This window comes from Erinaceus europaeus, chromosome 9 (genome assembly GCF_950295315.1).
Source record: "Erinaceus europaeus chromosome 9, mEriEur2.1, whole genome shotgun sequence".
In the NCBI taxonomy this organism is placed as follows: Eukaryota; Metazoa; Chordata; class Mammalia; order Eulipotyphla; family Erinaceidae; genus Erinaceus; species Erinaceus europaeus.
This window is the reverse complement of record NC_080170.1, coordinates 76,764,015-76,782,207: the sequence shown is the minus strand read 5'-3', so window position 1 is coordinate 76,782,207 and position 18,193 is coordinate 76,764,015. Positions and strand designations below refer to the sequence as shown.

The 18,193-nt window shown below is 41.9% G+C and overlaps 1 protein-coding gene across 2 annotated transcripts in view; it reads right to left on the bottom strand.

Annotated features, from left to right (window-relative positions):
* Positions 1–18,193, bottom strand: part of ITGB5 (integrin subunit beta 5) — a 221,215-nt gene that overhangs the window by 63,676 nt on the left and 139,346 nt on the right. For both annotated transcript variants that reach the window (XM_060198257.1, XM_060198255.1), the window contains exons 8-9: positions 13,309–13,398; positions 3,970–4,104 (exon numbers count right to left, since the gene is read on the bottom strand). In XM_060198257.1, the coding sequence (XP_060054240.1) occupies positions 3,970–4,104; positions 13,309–13,398 (225 nt within the window). The remainder of the gene's footprint in view (positions 1–3,969; positions 4,105–13,308; positions 13,399–18,193) is intronic.

Sequence of the window (18,193 nt, the reverse complement as noted above, 5' to 3'; positions counted from 1 at the left end):
CAATTACAGAAGCCAGACCTTCCACATTCTGCACCCCATAATGATCCTGGGTCTATACTTCTAGAGGGATAAAGAATAGGGAAGCTATCAAGGGATGAGATGGGATATGGAGTTCTGGTGACGGGAATTGGATGGAACTGTAACCCTCTTATCCTATGGTCTTGCCAATATTTGCATTTTATAAATAAAATTTTAAAAAAGAAAAGAAGGGAGTCAGGTGGTAGCAGAGCAGGTTAAGCGCAGGTGGCCCAAAGAGCAAGGACTGGCATAAGGATTCCAGTTCGAGCACCCAGCTCCCCACCTGTAGGGGAGCCGCTTCACAGTGAGTGAAGCAGGTCTGCAGGTGTCTTATCTTTCTCTCCCCCTGTCTTCACCTCCTCTCTCCATTTCTGTCCTATCCAACAATGATGACATCAATAACAACAACAATAATAACTACAACAATAAAAAAACAAGGGCAATAAAAGAGAATAAAGAAAGGAAAAAGAAACACAGGTGAAAAATAAAAAAAGAATCTGTCTTCTAGGTAATGTCTCCTTGTTCTGAGGTCTCTCAGCAAAATACTAATTGTATGCTACTGTGTTTTTGTGTAAGTGGTAATCATCCCACCTTGGGTTTCTGTGAAGGTTTTACTTCCAATGTGCATGAGGTATTCAAACAAATAACAGAGGTGACCAGGGAAATGACACAACTGGTAAAGCATCTGGCTTACAATCCTTGAAGTTCCTGATTCAATCTCTGGTACCACAAGCACTAGAAAGGCACTGTTTTTCTGCCTGAAACTCTCTCTTGTAGAATGAATAAGCCAGAGGCTTCAACTTCAGTCATCTCAGCTGGGAGTCTTGGTGTGGAGGTTCATTGGCAGCAGCACTTCTGGCCCAACTCTGCTTGGAGCCTCAGTTTTTCTCATCAAGCACAGGAAGGTAAAACACCTCCAAAGCTGCTGCAGAAGCCAAAGAGGCAGAACGAATCACCTACCTGAGCACTGGGACCTTAATAAATGCCATGAAGTAAAATGAAGTAGTAACTTATTACTGTGCCCTGATTAGGGGGCTAATGAGATGACTCAATTTGGAGTGACAAGCCCTTGGCTCAAATTCACCATTTGTTGGGGGTGGCTGGTAGGGGGTGAGGGGCAGGGTTATGAGAAGGCCATCATATGTCACATCTCAGCTCTCCAGCTATAATGAGTCACAACACCCCTGAGCTGCAGAGTGTGATCCAAATGCACTAAGATATTAAAGACACACAGTAAACTGAGTTCCCTGTGTTATGGCCCCTTTTCTTTATTACCAGACTTTGTTCAGAGACAAGTCCTTTGAAACAAGTATGATAAACAGAATGGTGGACACCATGAAATCAGATAAAGGTGATTCAGGGTGCTAGTGTCAGAGTCCGTAAGCCCTGGCTTTGAACTTGTATTTCACTATTTACTGGTGTGTAGCCTTGGGTCATTAAATAAATTCTCTGTGCCTCAGTGTTCCTCATCTGTCAACATAAATAAGACATTTTTTACAGGGAACAGGAGAACAGAGATTTATTGACTCATTGTATATTTCCAGTCTTTCCCAAGATGAATTGGATTTCTTTTGGGTTCATAATATTCTCATAATGATTCTCTTTTCTTTCCCCCCCACCACCCCTCACTAAAGACAGCATACATTAGCTTCAGTTTCTTGAGTCCAAATAGAGTTTCAACTCCATGCTATCATCAACAAACGCAGTTGATGTTTCTGGATTCTAGTCAATTCATCATAATCATGACTTTTTTTTTTCCTATTTATTTTATTCCCTTTTGTTGCCCTTGTTGTTTTATTGTTGTAGTTATTATTGTTGTTGTTGGATAGGACAGAGAGAAATGGAGAGAGATGGGGAAGACAGAGAGAAGGAGAGAAAGATAGACACCTGCAGACCTGCTTCACCGCCTGTGAAGCGACTCCCCTGCAGGTGGGGAGCCGGGGTTCGAACCGGGATCCTTATGCCAGTCCTTGTGCTTTGCGCCACCTGCGCTTAACCCGCTGCGCTACAGCCCGACTCCCAATCATGACTTTTTTTAAAATTTATTTTCCCTTTTGTTGTCCTTGTTTTTTACTGTTATTGTAGTTATTATTGTTGTTATTATTGATGTCATCATTGTTAGATAGGACAGAGAGAAATGGAGAGAGGAGGGGAAGAGAAAGATAGATATCTGCAGACCTGCTTCACTATCTGTGAAGTGACTCTCCTGCAGGTGGGGAGTTGGGGGGTTCGAACCAGTATCCTTATGCTGGTCCTTGTGCTTTGTGCCATGTGCACTTAACCTGCTGCGCTACTGCCCAACTCCCTTTTTTTTTTTTTAAAGCATTCAACATAGAACTCCAGATTCAGTCTAACCCATACAAAGAAGAGTAGAAGAGTAGAACCATTATCTCTGGAGTTTTAAAATACTCCAAATAATGAGACCCCAACTGGCATTACTTTTTTTTTAAGCAGCTAAGTTTATTCACAATCAGTCTTTGAGTCACTGGATTCTACCAGATCTTTTTCTCAAAAACTACTGTCAAACAAAATTCTCTCTAGCTGTATGTAATTGGAACCAAATGGTCTAAGATACCAATCCTGATGATGTCAACCCACTTTGTCTTTGAAAAACATTTTTAAATCCTGGTTTTCCTGTTTCTAAGTTTTGAGACCTTCCTCTGTCAGATAAGCAAGTCCTCCCTGGATTCAACTCAAGTTGGTAGTAAATACACAGAGACAGAAGACACTTGAAATCCCAGTCAAGTCCTTCCTTCAGCTGATATTATCAACACTCACAGAAGCATGTGTGAGTCAGCTCTAAATCTGTCTCACTGTGCTGTTAACATTTCACATTATTTGTCTTATTTATAACAATGTCACTAGAAATTGTCAATTGCCTTCTCCAAACCCAGGCATTTTGTGGGTGCTGTCTTTTTGAATCAGACAGTCAAACCCTCTTTCTGCCTCTGCTCCACTGGGTCTGTTTCTCAAGTAAAAGGGTTCCCTGTTTCAGTGCTTTTCACTTTATCTTTCCTGACATACAGCACTCAACATTTCCTTTAAGACTTACAGAATCCCCTCACATGTAAAATTACCTGTAAGAATTTATAGGCAATAGCTTCCTCTTCCCATTTGTCACAGCTGTCTTTTGAAACTCTGTGATTATGAAGGTTTCATTTAAAAAAAGTATAAGGGGGGTTGTCAGTGGTGAAGCACCTGGTAGAACTCACACATTACTATATACGAGGATCCAGGTTCAAGCACGTTGTCTCCACCTTCAGAGAGGAAGCTTCAAGAGCAGTTGAGCAGCCTCTTCTCCCTGCCTCTCTCCCTTTCTCTCTGACTCTCACACTCTATTAAAGAAAGAAAAATGTCTGCTGGGAGTGGTAGAAGTTGCCTTGTAGGCACAGAGTCTCAGTGATAATTCCAGAATTCCAGTGGAAAATGAATAATATAAAAATAAGTAAGTAAAGCATCTAGGCTGTCTGGACAAAGCATTTGCTGAACTGGAACTATGTTACTGCAGAGTTCTAGCTCAGCAAACAGAAGAGGCAGAGAATGCTCTTCACATCTGACAAAAGGGAAAAGCACAGAGCAACTATAGAGGATGTGAAGGTATGAAGGTCAGGGCCCCTCATCTCCTGCCTATATTCTCCCACATGGTTTCATCCTTGTCACAGGAAGGCAATGTTAGCTGACAACACCCAAACACAATGTCAACAAGAAAAGACCTTAGGTGGCAATGAGTGGAGAGCTGTCTATTGACTGGAGCTTTTTAGCCTTGTACTTTGTAATGGAAGAAACAGCACAAAGCAGGCTGATGCTGACATGGAAAGCAGAAGACAATTCAGTTATGTCTGAATTATTTAGAGCCCCTTTTCAGAGGCCAAAGAACGATGATCAGTACTTATAAGTGTCATAAGATCAGTGTGGGAGGGAGGGGAAAAACAGAAGGGAGGGAGAACTTACTGTGTCCCCAATCTTCAGGCTTTCACACTTCCTCTGACCAGGGTAAGAAACACCATCCTGGCAGGTAGCAGTGAAGAAGAGGTTAAGATCCTCAGGTTGATCCCAGACCGACAGCTCCACCTTTGACCGGATGCTCTGAACAGAGAAAGAAAGAAAGAAAGAAAGAAAGAAGCCAGAACCACTTAGCAGGGATTACTGCTGAGATGCATGCTCTCCATACTGTTTCTCTAACATTCTTGGGGCTTTCTCTAACTCATGAGTCTCAACACAAGGCAAAAACCAGATGCTTGGTTCACTGCCCCTTCTTTCTCTTCCCACTCATAGCACCTTACTAGGCCAAAGGCCTGAACTCAAAATAATAGAGCCCACTTGCAATACATATCATCTGCTTCAAGGTGCTACTTGACCCTGCCTGCCTCTCCAAAGTCATTTCTCATCCCAACCCTCAGCTTCAGACATGCACTTGCTCAAACTCTGCTTTGTGCTCTGCAGACTTTGAGCCCTTACATACTCCTGGGATAACATTCTTTTACTCAGTGATGCTTCTCTTCCTTCTGGCCAGTCCTTTATCGTCCTCCCAAACCATTTCTGTAATTCTTTTTTAATTTTTAAAATTATCTTTATTTGTTGGACAGAGACAGAGAGACACCTGCAACACTGCTTCACTACATGTGAAGCTTTCCCTCTTCAGGTGAGGACCAGGGGCTTGAACCCGGGTCCTTGAGCATTGTACCATATGCACTCAACCAAGTACGCCACTACTTGGCCACCTGGCATTATTTTTTTAAATTTATTTATTATTAGATAGAGACAGAGAAATTGAGATGAGAGGGGGAGATAGAGAAGGAAAATGACAGAGAAACACCTGCAGCTCTGCTTCACCACTTGTGAAACTTCCCTCCTACACACAGGAACCAGGGGATTGAATCAGGCTCCCTGCACTGTATGCTTAACCAGGTATGCCACTGCTTGGCCCCACCCCCTGGCAGTCTATCCCACAACTCACCCTATCTATATTCATACCTCACCTTCTCCCATCAGCTGAGGTCTGCATGCCAGAGTGTGGAACTTCCTTATGGGACAATAGCATATTACATATAGAATAGTTTCTCAAGGACTATGCCCAGCAGGGGTGTACACTGACAAAAAATGACTAGTACAAAATGCTTACACTCACACAGAAACTTGGGATACTCACAAGCCTATCAACAGAACATATTTTTTTTTCAAAGTTACAGAATGTTCACATAGAATACTAAACAGAAAGGAGAATAAATGAAATATGAGTATAAGTCATGACACAAATGAATCTCATAAATATAACATTGCCTGAGAGAAGGCAAACACAAAGTATGTACACGATTAGATTGTTATGTGTGAAATTCAAAAATAGGCAAAACTAATAGAAGTAGAAAACTTTGCAAATGGTAATGGGAGAGTTCATGATAGGTGTGGATAATGTTGCTTTCTTTTTTTTCCCCCTTTCACTTAGCTACTGAACACTTCAGTGTATTTAGCTTGTGAAAAGTTCGTGCAATTTTCTGTTAGTTGTTTTTAATGTATTTATTTATTTATTATTGGATACATACAGAGAGAAATTGAGAGGAAGGGGGAGACAGAGAGGCAAAGAGACAGAGAAACACCTGCAGTCCTGCTTCACCACTTGTGAAGTTTTCCTCCTGCGGGTGGAGACCAGTGGCTTGGACCTGGGTCCTTAGGCACTATAGTGTGCGTGCTTAACTAGCCTGGCCCCCTGAGTTTTTAACATTGCCACAGAAAATCTCTGAAGAGGGCATACTTTACAGTTCATTTGGCAGGTTGAGTCCAAAAGAAGTAACAGACTTAGACTCAGGGGTCAAGTTGTACACAAAATAGCATTCACACACTAAATACATGTATATAGCAGGATGTGCATACTAACACACACACACACACACACACTCAGGGCTGGCAATGCCCATCTCCCCTCTAGGCATACTCCAGGAACATGGCAGTGAGCACAACAGCAGGCAGAACTGCCTCTTGCTCTAGTAAAATTTTTCCTTCATTTCTTTTTTCCCTTTTCACAGAGCATGTAGTGTCAAACTTAAATCAGCTAAATATGCAGTTTTGTCAACAAATTAGCAGCTTACTGAAAATATCCTCTGCAAAAAATAGTCTCTCCTCACACAGCAAATTGTTTTAATGTTTCTACCACTTTAAAAATACTCTCTCTTACATTCACTTCCTCTTGTAAGTGCCAGCCTCAACTGGTATCAGGTTGGGTGAACACTACCTAACACATACAAGCCTCTCCCACTGAAGCTGACTAGTCATTTACAGAGCTGTACCAATCCCCACATTGCTTTGTGCAGTACAAAGGTCATATCAGATTTGTCTGAGGACAGACTTCTGTTGACTAAGTGGACAGATGAAAGGATGAAAATTATAAAAGCGGGAGTCGGGCATTAGTGCAGCGGGTTAAGTGCATGTGGCGCAAAGCACAAGGACTGGCACAAGGATCCCGGTTCAAGCCCCTGGCTCCCCACCTGCTGGGGAGCCCCTTCACAGGTGGTGAAGCAAGTCTGCAGGTGTCTGTCTTTCTCTCCCCCGTCTTCCCTCCTCTCTCCATTTATCTCTGTCCTACCTAACAATGATATCAATAACAATAACTACAACAACAATGAAAAAACAACAAGGGCAACAAAAGGTAAAATAAATAAGTAAATAAATATTTTTAAAAACTTTAAAAAAAAAAAGAAAAGAAAATTATAAAAGCAATTATGCTAAGGGACTCAAGCCAAATACCGCAAATTTAAATGCCATCATTTTTGACATAAAGTATGTATAATAAATTATAAGTATGACTGTGAATAAACAGAAGGATGAGGCAAAACATAATGCCATACAAGGGCTAGGGTAACCAGAGCTATGTAAAATTTTGTTTATTTATTTACCAGAGCACTACTCAGCTCTGACTTGTGGTGGTGCAGGGGATTGAACCTGGGATTTTCCAAACCTCAGGCATGAGAATCTCTTTGCATAGCCAATATACTATCTACCCCCAACTCCTATGTAAAAATTTACTTTGGGTGGCCTGTGAGGTGGTATAGTGGAAAAAGTGTTGGACTCTCAAGCATAAGATACTAAGTATGATCTCCAGCACTGCATGTGCCAGAGTGGTGCTCTGGTTCTCCCTCCCCTTGCTCCATTACATTTATTTAAAGATCAAATAAATAATAGAAAAAAATGAAAGTTACTTTGGATCAGGCACATGAACTATGGGTTCTGTGGTTCAGGAACAGGATGCTGGAAAGAAGCATTAGCCCTTCTCATAACGATTTGCTGATGGTGCCAACTTGTGTTAGCTAGGATTCTGCTAGAGGAGAAAAAGCCCAAAAGGCTTCAATAGATTGGTAACTATAATGGACAGAAATAAATCCTAAGTTCTCTTCTGGTGATTAGGTTCCAAAACCTGTGTTCTGACCTAAAGTTTACATAATTCTTGTACCCCAGAAACCTTTGTGATTTGTTTTGATTTGCTTTAACCACAGCACTGCTCAGCTCTGGTTTATGGTAGTGTTGGGGATCAAATCTGGGACCTTGGAGCCTCAGGCATGAAAATCTTTTTTTTTTTATTCCCTCCAGGGTTATCACTAGTGCTGCCTACACTATGAATCCACTGCTCCTGCCAGCCATATTTTAATTTTTGTTGTTGTTAAATAGGACAGAGAAAAATTGAAAGAGATGGGGAAAACAGAGAGGGGGAGAGAAAGATACCCGCAGACCTGCTTCACCTCTTGTGAAGTGACCCCCCCCACAAAAAAGGCTAGGGGTTTGGACCAGTGTTGTTAAAATTTTCGGAGGCTCTTGCCGGGTTAGCTTCATGGGCGGGTAACAGACGCGGAGACAACGGCTGGGCAGGGAAGCTGTATTTCTTTATTCAGGAATGATTCATAAACTAAGACAAACTAATCACCAAACAGAACTCTGCTGTCTCCTTGCTGCAGCGCAAGCACTCTCTCTTACTCTCGAACTCAGGAACTCAGTCACTCTGGAACTCTGGCGGGTTTCCTAGGGGCGGGGCCAAGCGGGCCGTGAAAACTAACTGGACTGATCTAATTCTCTTGGTGGGGGAGAGCTAGAACAAACCAATGTAAAGCATACGATAGACCAGGATCCTTACACTGGTCCTTGTGTTTCACACTATGTGTGTTTAACCTGGTATGCCACCGCCCCCTCCCACCCCCCTCGGCATTAAAGTCTTTTGCATTGTTACTATGCTATGCCCCTGCCCTGAACAAGAAACTCTGAAGACTTCTGTGCATGGGGCCAGGAGGTGACACACCCAGTAAAGCACACATATTACCAAACTCAAGGGACCAGGTTCAAGCCCCTCCCCACCTGCAGGGGGTCTGTTTCATGAGGGTGAAGCAGGTCTGCAGTTGTCTTTTTCTCTCCCTCTCTATCTCCCTGTCTTCTCTCAATTTCTCTCTAATAAAAATTAAAAAAAAAAAAAAAAAGAAAGAAAAGAAAAACAGGTCACCAGGAGTGGTGGATTTGTAGTGAGCCCCAGCAATAACCCTGGTGGCAATAAAATTAATTACGTTTTTTTTTTCTGAGCCTGACATCTGATATGCAGATGGATCCAAGTTATTGTCTAGGGAGATAATGTCACGGCTGGAAAAAGGACTAGAAAGCTGGATCAAGAAGGATGACAGAGGACCTAGTGGGGGCTGTATTTTAATAGGGAAAACTGGGAAATGTTATGCATGTACAAACTATTGTATTTACTGTTGAATGTAAAACATTAATTCTCCAATAAAGAAATAAAAAAAAGCTGGATCAGGGAAAAGAGTAGCTCCCAAATATGGGAAAGGGGTATAAATATTGTTGACTGTAAACTCCATTGATTTGATGTGATCTGGGGCCCATATTCAGCTTAGGAGCCTGTGTGACCTCTGTATTCCTGTAGATCTGAACTCATATTCTGTGTTCATAAGTAGAAACGTTCAAGCTGCCCCAATTTCAGGATCCATCTTCCTCTGGTGGAACATAGAGTATGTTGTCCAGCACCCTTTGGAATATAACTAAAATAAGCCTACTAACTATCTACAAAATGGAGGACCCCCCCCCCCCCCCACTCTTCATCTGCACTATTCCAGCCTTTAGGTCCATGATTAGTCAACAATTTGCTTGGCTCTATATGTTAACTCTTTTTTCAGCCACTAGGTTCCAAATGCTAACATGATGCCAACTGGACTTCCCAAGGCAGACGACTACACCAATGTGTCCTGGAGCCCTGCTTCCCTGGAGCCCCGCCCCAATAGGGAAAGAGAGAGGCAGGCTGGGAGTATGAATTGACCTGTCAATGTCTATGTTCAGCAGGGAAGCAATTATAGAAGCCAGACCTTCCACCTTCTGTATCCCATAATAATCCTGGGTCCCTACTCCCAGAGGGATAAAGAATAGGAAAGCTATCAGGGGAGGGGATGGGATACAGAGTTCAGGTGGTGGGAATTGTGTGGAGTTGTGTTCCCTCTTATCCTATGGTTTCTGTCAGTGTTTCCTGTTTATAAATAAAAATTTAAATAATTAATTAATTAAAATAAAATGACTTTATGCTTGAGGCTCCAATGAGCTTAAGCTTCACCCTCATGAAGCAGATCCCCTGCAGGTGGGGGGGGGGGGCTTGAACCGGTTCCTTGAGTCTGGTATTATGTGCGCTTTACCGGGTGTGCCACCTCCTGGCCCCCTACACAGAAGTCTTCAGAATTTCTGGTTCAGGTCAAGAGGATAGCACAGTAACTATGCAAAAGACTTTCATGCTGAAGGGTGACATACCAGGTTAAGCACACATAGTGTGAAGCACAAGGACCAGGTTCAATTCCCTAAAGCATCATCAACCAAAATTAAGTTCTGTTCTGGTAAGAAGAGAAGAGAGAGAAGGGAAGGGAAGGGAAGAGAAGGGAAGGGAAGGGAAGGGAAGGGAAGGGAAGGGAAGGGAAGGGAAGGGAAGGGAAGGGAAGGGAAGGGAAGGGAAGGGAAGGGAAGGGAAGGGAAGGGAAGGGAAGGGAAGGGAAGGGAAGGGAAGGGAAGGGAAGGGAAGGGAAGGGAAGGGAAGGGAAGGGGAAAAAAAGCAAAGAAAGAAAAAAGAAAGAGAAAGGAAAAACAACAGCAGTGAGAGAGAAAAAGAATATAGTCGATAAAGCAATGGACTCTCCAGCATGAGGTCTTTGGTTTAGTTCCCAGCATTGCATGTGGCAGAGTGATACTCTGGAGTTCTCTATCTTTCCTTCTCCTCTCTCTCATTAAAAAAAAAAAAAAAAATCCTTAAAAAAACAACAAAAACACCATGCTGTCCAGGGATGTTTAAAGGCAGGGATAGGACCAGAGAGAGCCAGGCCTTGATGCTACAGCAGTGCTCACTGTAATCACTCAAGGCTCCCTTCTTTCTTCAGTAACTGGCTCTGAGGTCTGACTTCTGTTCAGGCTGCATCCTGGTTTGAAGGGCATTCTCCCCTAATGAGCTCCCAGAGGCCAGAATTGTGTTTAAAATTCACTGTTTAACCTCAAGGTGTATCATGATACCTGCCACACCTCAGACTGTCAGTATTTCTGAGCATATGAATACCTGAAGGTATGGACTTCATGACAGAGCAGCAAAGTCATAGACAGAGCTGTTGCTGCACCTTAAGAGTCCTCTGTGACTCCTGAAATCCAATTAATTCCAGATTTGCCCCTGAAGATAAGGCCTTACTCCTCCATCTGAGGACAAAGAGTCAGCGTCAAGAATGTCAGAAATTTAAAGACTTAACTATTAAATACTCGGTCAGACTAGGTCACATCTGCAACTGCTTTAAGTCAGGCCAGCTGTGGAATGAGTGGGAGCAGATTTTATGGCAACAACAAAAAGAGAAATATGTGTTCCGCTTAGAGGAACATAGACTTCAGCCTCTGATGTCACTCTCCACATGAGACTCTGGTGCTTTTCCAGCCCATTCTGTTCCTGCCCAATCTGCAGAGGTTTCTCCCTATGTGATGTCTCCCTAAGTCCCTGCTCTTCTTGAAAGGACTTGGTGGTCTCTTATAGTGAAAGATCTGACATAAAAAGAAAAAAAAGGCAGGTTAAAGCCTAGAGTTGAAGATTTTACACTGTGAAAGTTGCATGACAAACTCATTTTTAAGATGCTAAATTAAGCATATCTTTTCCATTTTGCTCCCTGCTCTGCCTGGTTAAATGCCACTGTCATTTTATCTGTTACTTAAGCTCTGACCAAAATCTTTGCACAAGGTTTCCACAGATTGCTTGCCAGCACTCTCATTGAGGTCAAAGTCCACACCCACACTTCATCACATGTTGCATGACTCAAAGGAACATTACCACAAACCACTGGCGTGATCAGGTAACAGAAATGCGAACCATCTGGGTAAGGTATATATGGGCCCTCTCAGAAAGAGAAGGTGATGTGCGTTGGTGGTATAGTGGTGAGCATAGCTGCCTTCCAGAAAGAGAAGGTGATAATCTGAGCTAACCAGAATGAACGAACACACACACACACACACACACACACACACACACACACACACACACACACACCTTTCTCTATGCTAAACTCAAACCCAGGAAAAGCACAAAGGCCTAATGCCCAATGAGCTTTCCCAATTGCTGTAATTGAAAGAAGTCAGTGAAAATGGTACTAATCATAACCCCCACAATGCTTCTACCAACTAAACTCTGCTCAAATACCTGCTTTTTGATTTCTTTTCCTTTTTTTTTTTTTTTCCTTTTCTTTAATAGGGGAGAGAGAAAATGAGAAGGAAGGGAAAGATAGAGTGAGAGAGAGGTATCTACAGACCTGCTTCACCACTCATGAAGCTTCTTCCCCCTACCTCCCAAATCCCCTACAGGTGGGAACAGGGACTTGAACCCAGGTCCTTGCACATGGTAATGGGTGTGTTGACCCAGTGCTCCACATTTCTGTATTTAATACATCTATTTAAAATTTCCGCTGAAGAGAAGTAAGATAGAATTATTATTAACAGTCAAAGGTTTGGGGGTAAGGGACATATTCAAGATGGCGATGACTGGTTTCATATGTTTGTGTTGATGTCAAAACTTATCAACTGTACACTTCAGAGCTGTATAGCTTTCTGTAAGTTAATTACATCTCAAGAAGGCTGCTTAAAATGTTCCCACTGAATATGAATAAAAGATATTGATAGCATTCCAGCCACCCCCTTGAAGAGCTGAGGTTCAAGTGTTCATTCACAGGTCACAGGTTTTGTATCCTCTCTCGCAGGAACCCATTTAACTCAGAGCCAGTCTGCAGTATGAGGCTTCCATATTTTCTCAGTCTTCATCTCAGTTTCCAAACCCAACTCACAACCCCCCCCCAAAAAAAAAAAAAAAAAGGATTCCATTCTCTATGCACCCCCTCCTACTCCTCAGCAGCAGGGAGCTTGCTATTCCTTTACTAACCTCCTAATACTCCAAGAGTGAGAAGAAATCAGAAGGGGCAAGAGAAGCAGACTGACCTGCAAGGGAAGACAAGGGTGCTGGCAAGAAGGAAAAAAACACCCATGAAGCCTCACTGTTGCTCGTCTACCTTAGGCCCTTGAAACTCCAGGAGACCATGTGAAACAGCAGTCCCTAGGCGTGCCCCTCGCATGAGAGCATCTCCTCTGGCTTTTGACCTACAGAGCAGTACTGCAACTCAAAAAAAGGGCTGCCTTAGCTGGTGGACAAATTCACTGAAATTAGAAAAGGAAAAAATAAAAAGCAAAATCAGCACACTGAGAGGCAGGTTCTAACACTCACATGGAACTCAGTCATTCTAGGAAAGTAAGGTGTTCTTTCTCCTGCATGTGATACCAGTAATTAAGTAAGTTTCCAGTTTTTCTCACAAAAGTCCAGGACTAATAATGCTACTTAAAAGTTTTCTTACTCTAGGTCTTACTCTTTTATTCATTTATTTTAAAATTAAAAAATATTTATCTATTGGACAAAGAAACACCTGCGACAGTTTCACCACTCACAAAGCCTTCCCATACAGGTGGGGTCTAGGGGCTCCAACCTGGGTCCTCGTGCATTGCGACATGCGCAAGCAACCAGGTATGCCACCACCTGGCCTCAGTATAGCTCCTTTAATAAGACATTACAGGGGATGGGTGGTGGCTCACCATGCTACTATACATGAGGACTTCGGTTCAAGCCCCTATTCCCATCTGCAGGTGAGACGCTTCACAAGTAATGGAACAGTGCTACAGGTATCTCTCCCTATCTCTTTCTCTTTCTGATTTTTACCTTCTATATGAGTGGGGGGGGAGGCAGCAATGCAGGAAGAAACAGTGACTTACACTATATGCATTGATGATCAGTTGGATAATATTCTTGGAGTCGCCGTGTAGAATCTCCACTGTCGTTCCAGGTATCAGGGCTGTAAAATTCTTAGGGACAAATGCAAAAAGAAAATAAATAAGTCCTTTTTTACCCCTTATGTTGTCAAAAAAAGAACATTGTTTGGCTGGGCTTGAAGAGTGAAAGGTACCCTGCACCACAATCTGCCACCAGGAACAGCTATGAGTCCAAGCACAGGACATAAACTTATCTGGTAGCCTGGGGAAGACCTAGTCCTCAAGGATGTAGATGTAAAAAGCAAGATGTTCCCCTAGAGCTTAATGTCATGCTTCTTCCTGGAGGCTCCTCCCCTCAGGTATAGAATGGAGACAGCTCTCAACCCCCATTTGCTGAGGTCAGTAGAGTCATAATTTTATTGCTATCTCTACCCTAGCCCACACAGGTATGCACAGGATCAGTTCACAGGTGCCCTCAGACTTCCCAGCAGAAAAACAAGAGAGAACTTTTATAAGGGTTTCAAATACTAACTCTTAATAAGGAACTAAGCTGTGAAGGATATTTCTGGGTGAAGTTCTTTTGCAGAGTAGATGACTTGCCCTTCTTCAATTTGCACCTGAGTATATCACCTACAAGTATGATTGAAATACTGAAATCTAAAAACACCCATTGCTCTTAGCTTACCTTGCACTGGATGAAGCCCTTCCCTGGCTTACGCCAAAGCCAATGTCTTCCCTCTTATCTGGTAGCACATCCAGTAGAATCTAGGCAACTGACAACTGTAAATGGAGAGACTTTACCCTGTCTTTACTAACCTGACAAAAAAGGACTCTTTTCTAGTTTGCTTCTAAAACCTATTCAAGACTAAAAGATGCTAAAGAATTTGGAGTGACATTTTATCAAGGATTATCCCAGTCAGAAGTGAAAGTAAGACACATCAAAGTTCTTTTAGGGATTTTAAAGTAAGTGGTAGGGTCGGGAACTGGCAAGACAGCTTGTTTGGGAAGGCACCTATATTGCCATATATGTGACCCAGGGTCATGCCTGACACCCAGCACAGCAGGAAAAGCTTTGGTGCTATGGTTCCTTTTCCTTCTCTCCGTCCATCTCTTATCTGAAAACGGTTGATGTGAAGCAATGAAGCTCTAACAACAATATAAAATGCAAATAAAGACAACAATGAGATAACACTTCACTCCTGTGAGAATGTCGTGTATCAGAAATAGAACCAACAACAAATGCTGAAGAGGTTGTGGGGACAAACCCTGTAGAGTCTGGAGAACTTTTAGAAGGCTTAAGTGGACCTACCCTATGACCTTGCAATTTCTCTCCTGGGGATATATCCCAATGAACCAAACATACCCATCCAAAAAGATTTTTGTGTATCTATGTTAATAGCAGCACAATCTGTAATAGTCAAAACCTGGAAGCAACCCCGGTGTCCAACATAGACAGTGGCTGAGTAAATTGTGTCATATATATGCAATGGAATACTACTCAGCTATTAAAAATGCTGAGTTCACCTTCTTCACCTCATCTTGTATGGAGCTTGAAGATATTGTGTTAAGTGAGATAAGCCAGAAACAAAAGGATGAATATGTGATGATCTCACTCATAGACAGAAGTTGAAAAATAAGAACAGAAGGGAAAACACAAAGCAGAACTTGGACTGGAGTTGGGATATTGCAACAAAGGAAGAGACTCTGGGCTGGGTGGGGGGAGGGTTCAGGTCCTGGCAGAGGAGGTTGTATTTTTTTTTAAACCTTTTTAAAATATGTATTTATTTATTCCTTTTTATTGCCCTTGTTTTATTATTGTACTTATTATTGTTGTTATTGATGTCATCATCATTGTTGGATAGGACAGAGAGAAATGGAGAGAGATGGGGAAGACAGAGTGGGGAAGAGAAAGACAAGACACCTGCAGACCTGCTTCACCACCTGTGAAGCGACTACCCTGCAGGTGGGGAGCCAGGGGCTCGAACTGGGATTCTTAACGCCGGTCCTTGCGCTTTGTGCCACCTGTGCTTAATGCGCTGCGCTACCGCCTGACTCCCAGAGGTTTTATTGTTATGTGGAAATGTTATACATGTACAAACTACTGTATTTTACTGTTGACTGTAAACCATTAATCCCTCAATAAAGAAAGAAAATTTAAAAAATAAGAACAGGAAGAAGGGAGAAACAGCATAATCGTTCTGCAAAATACTTTCATGCCCGAGGCTCTGAAATCTAAGGTTTAATCCCCTATACTGCCATAGCTGGAATTGAGGATTCCCTAGTTAATAAATAAATAAAATATGTCTTTAAAAAAGTGGGAATTAGGGATGGGTTAGGGACACGCGTCCTGGAGATGGACATGGAGTTGGGGAAGGACTCCTTATGACCTCTCAATACAAAGGAGGCCAGAGGAACACTGGGCTTGACACTCAGCTTACAGGAGAAAGCATTGCCTCAGAACCTAAAGACTATAAACAGGACTTGTTTAGAAACTCACAGGGCTCAGCAGTACTGCCCAGCTTGGTAGAGAAGCTGGACTGAGCCAGAAGCTTTGGATCCTTGGGGTGTGGGGGTCTCTCTGCATAACGACTATGTTATCTCTCCCCACCCTGCTTTATCTTTTGGTCAGGAGTGAGTGATTAAGCTAAAAAAAGCCTACTTATAGGTAAAAAGCCCTAAGGCTCCCATAGCCTACAGGGAAGAAAAAGAGTAAAAGAGGCTTGAACAGCCACTGTGCTTCAACTCAGAGATTGAGATAACATTGAAAGAATTGTTAATTTTTACAAGTGAGAACTCTTTCAGTAACTTACTTAGACACAGTCAATCCAGGCAAGAGTGATCAGTGGACTAAAAAGTACTGAGAGAAGGATCTCATAACACACTATAATAATGGTTAAACCAAGGAGAAACATTGAAGAAATGAACCAGGACAAAAGTCCAGCTAAAACTCCCTAAAAGTAGAAGCACAGAAGAATGAGACCAATGTCCAAATGCTAATTGACGAATTAGTCATAGGAATGAGGAAAGAGTTTGAAAGAACTGTCATGAGAAATGCAGAAACAACAAATGAAACTCTGAAAGAAAGCACTAACTATCTTGAGGTAATCAGAGAGCTGAAAGCTGAAATAACTGAGCTAAGAGCACAACTGAACAAGCTAATATATTATCAGAACAGGGTAACAAAATAGCTGAGCTACAGAAAACAGCATGGGAGAGAGAGAATAAAATAAATGAGGCAGAAAACAGAATTAGCAAGATTGAAGACAAACTAAGAAAGAAGAGATCTCAAAAAGAGATTAAGAGATACAGAAAACAACAACAGACATATGGGATGACTTCAAAAGACATTATAGGCCTACCAGAGGAAGAGAGGGAGGGGAAGAAAGCATTCTACAGGACAAAATAGAACTTCCCTAGTCTAGACAGCATCAAAGACATAAAGGTTCAAGAAGCCCAGAGGGTCCCAAACAGAATTTACCCAGACCTAAAGACACCAAGACACATCATATTTAGAATGGAAAGGAATAAGGATTAAAAAAAGGATCCTGAAGGCTGCAAGAGAAAAACAAAGGTTTGCCTTCACAGGAAAACCCATAAGATTAGCAGCAGATTTCTCCATACAAACACTACAGGCCAGATGAGAATGGCAAGATATCTATCAAATGCTCAATGAGAAAGACTTTCAACCAAGACTACTGTATCTTGCTAGACTGTCATTCAGACTAGATGGAGGCAAAAAAAACCTTCTCAGACAAGCAACAGTTGAAAGAATCAACTATCACCAAGCCTGCCCTGAAAGAAGTTCTGAAAGGTCTCCTGTAAACAATCTGATTGCCATAAACATGCCATATATCAGAACACTCTAAAAATCTACAATAGTAGCATTAAAATATCTTCAATCTATACTATCAATAAATGTCAATGGCCTGAATTCACCTATTAAAAAGCACAGAGTAGGAAGATGGAGCAGAAAACAAAACCCAACCATACTCAAAGTGAAAGATTTGAAAACTACCATACAAGCCAATGGACCACAAAAGGGGAGGGGGGGGACATCTATGCTTGCATCTGACATGATGGACTTAAAATAAATAAAGTTAAAAAAGATAGGGATGAGCATTAGTTAGTGCTCAGAGGATCAATCAATCAAGAGGACTTACTGATTATCAACATCTATGCACCCAAGGAGAGGTCATTAAAATATAACAAACATCTACTGAAAGAGCTACAGCAATATATTAACAGCAACACAAACTAGTAGGGAACTTAAACACCCCACTCTCTCAATTTGACAGACCATACAGGCAAAAGAATCAATAAAGAAACAAAGGAGCTAAATGAAGAGATAGATAAACTAGAACTATTGAACATTTTCAGAGTAGAAATGAAGATTTCACCGTTTTCAGCCCATCTTGGATTGAGCTTGAAGAAATCATGTTAAGTGAAATAAGTCAGAAACAGAAAGATGAATATGGGATGATCTCATTCACAGCAGAAGTTGAAAAACAAGATCAGAAGAGAAAGCACTAAGCAGAACTTGGACTGTAGTCAGTGTATTACACCAAAGTAAAAGACTCTGGGGTCAGTGTTGGGGGGCAGGGAGAGTTCAGGTCCTGGAACAGGATGGCAAAGGACCTAGCAGTTGTGTGGAAAAATGAGAAATGTTAGGTATGTATCAACTATTGTATTTACTGTTGACTATAAAACATTAATCCCTCAATAAAGAAGTTTAAAAAAGAGAGCTTATAATGATGATCCCCAAGATAACCCAAGAAAAATATCTAGACAGAACAGATTTATACACAAACTGCTCTACCAGTTGAGATATTATTTTCTTTGTAAAAGCACTCTCATACTCTGCAGGTAAGGCATCAATCTCTGGACTGCA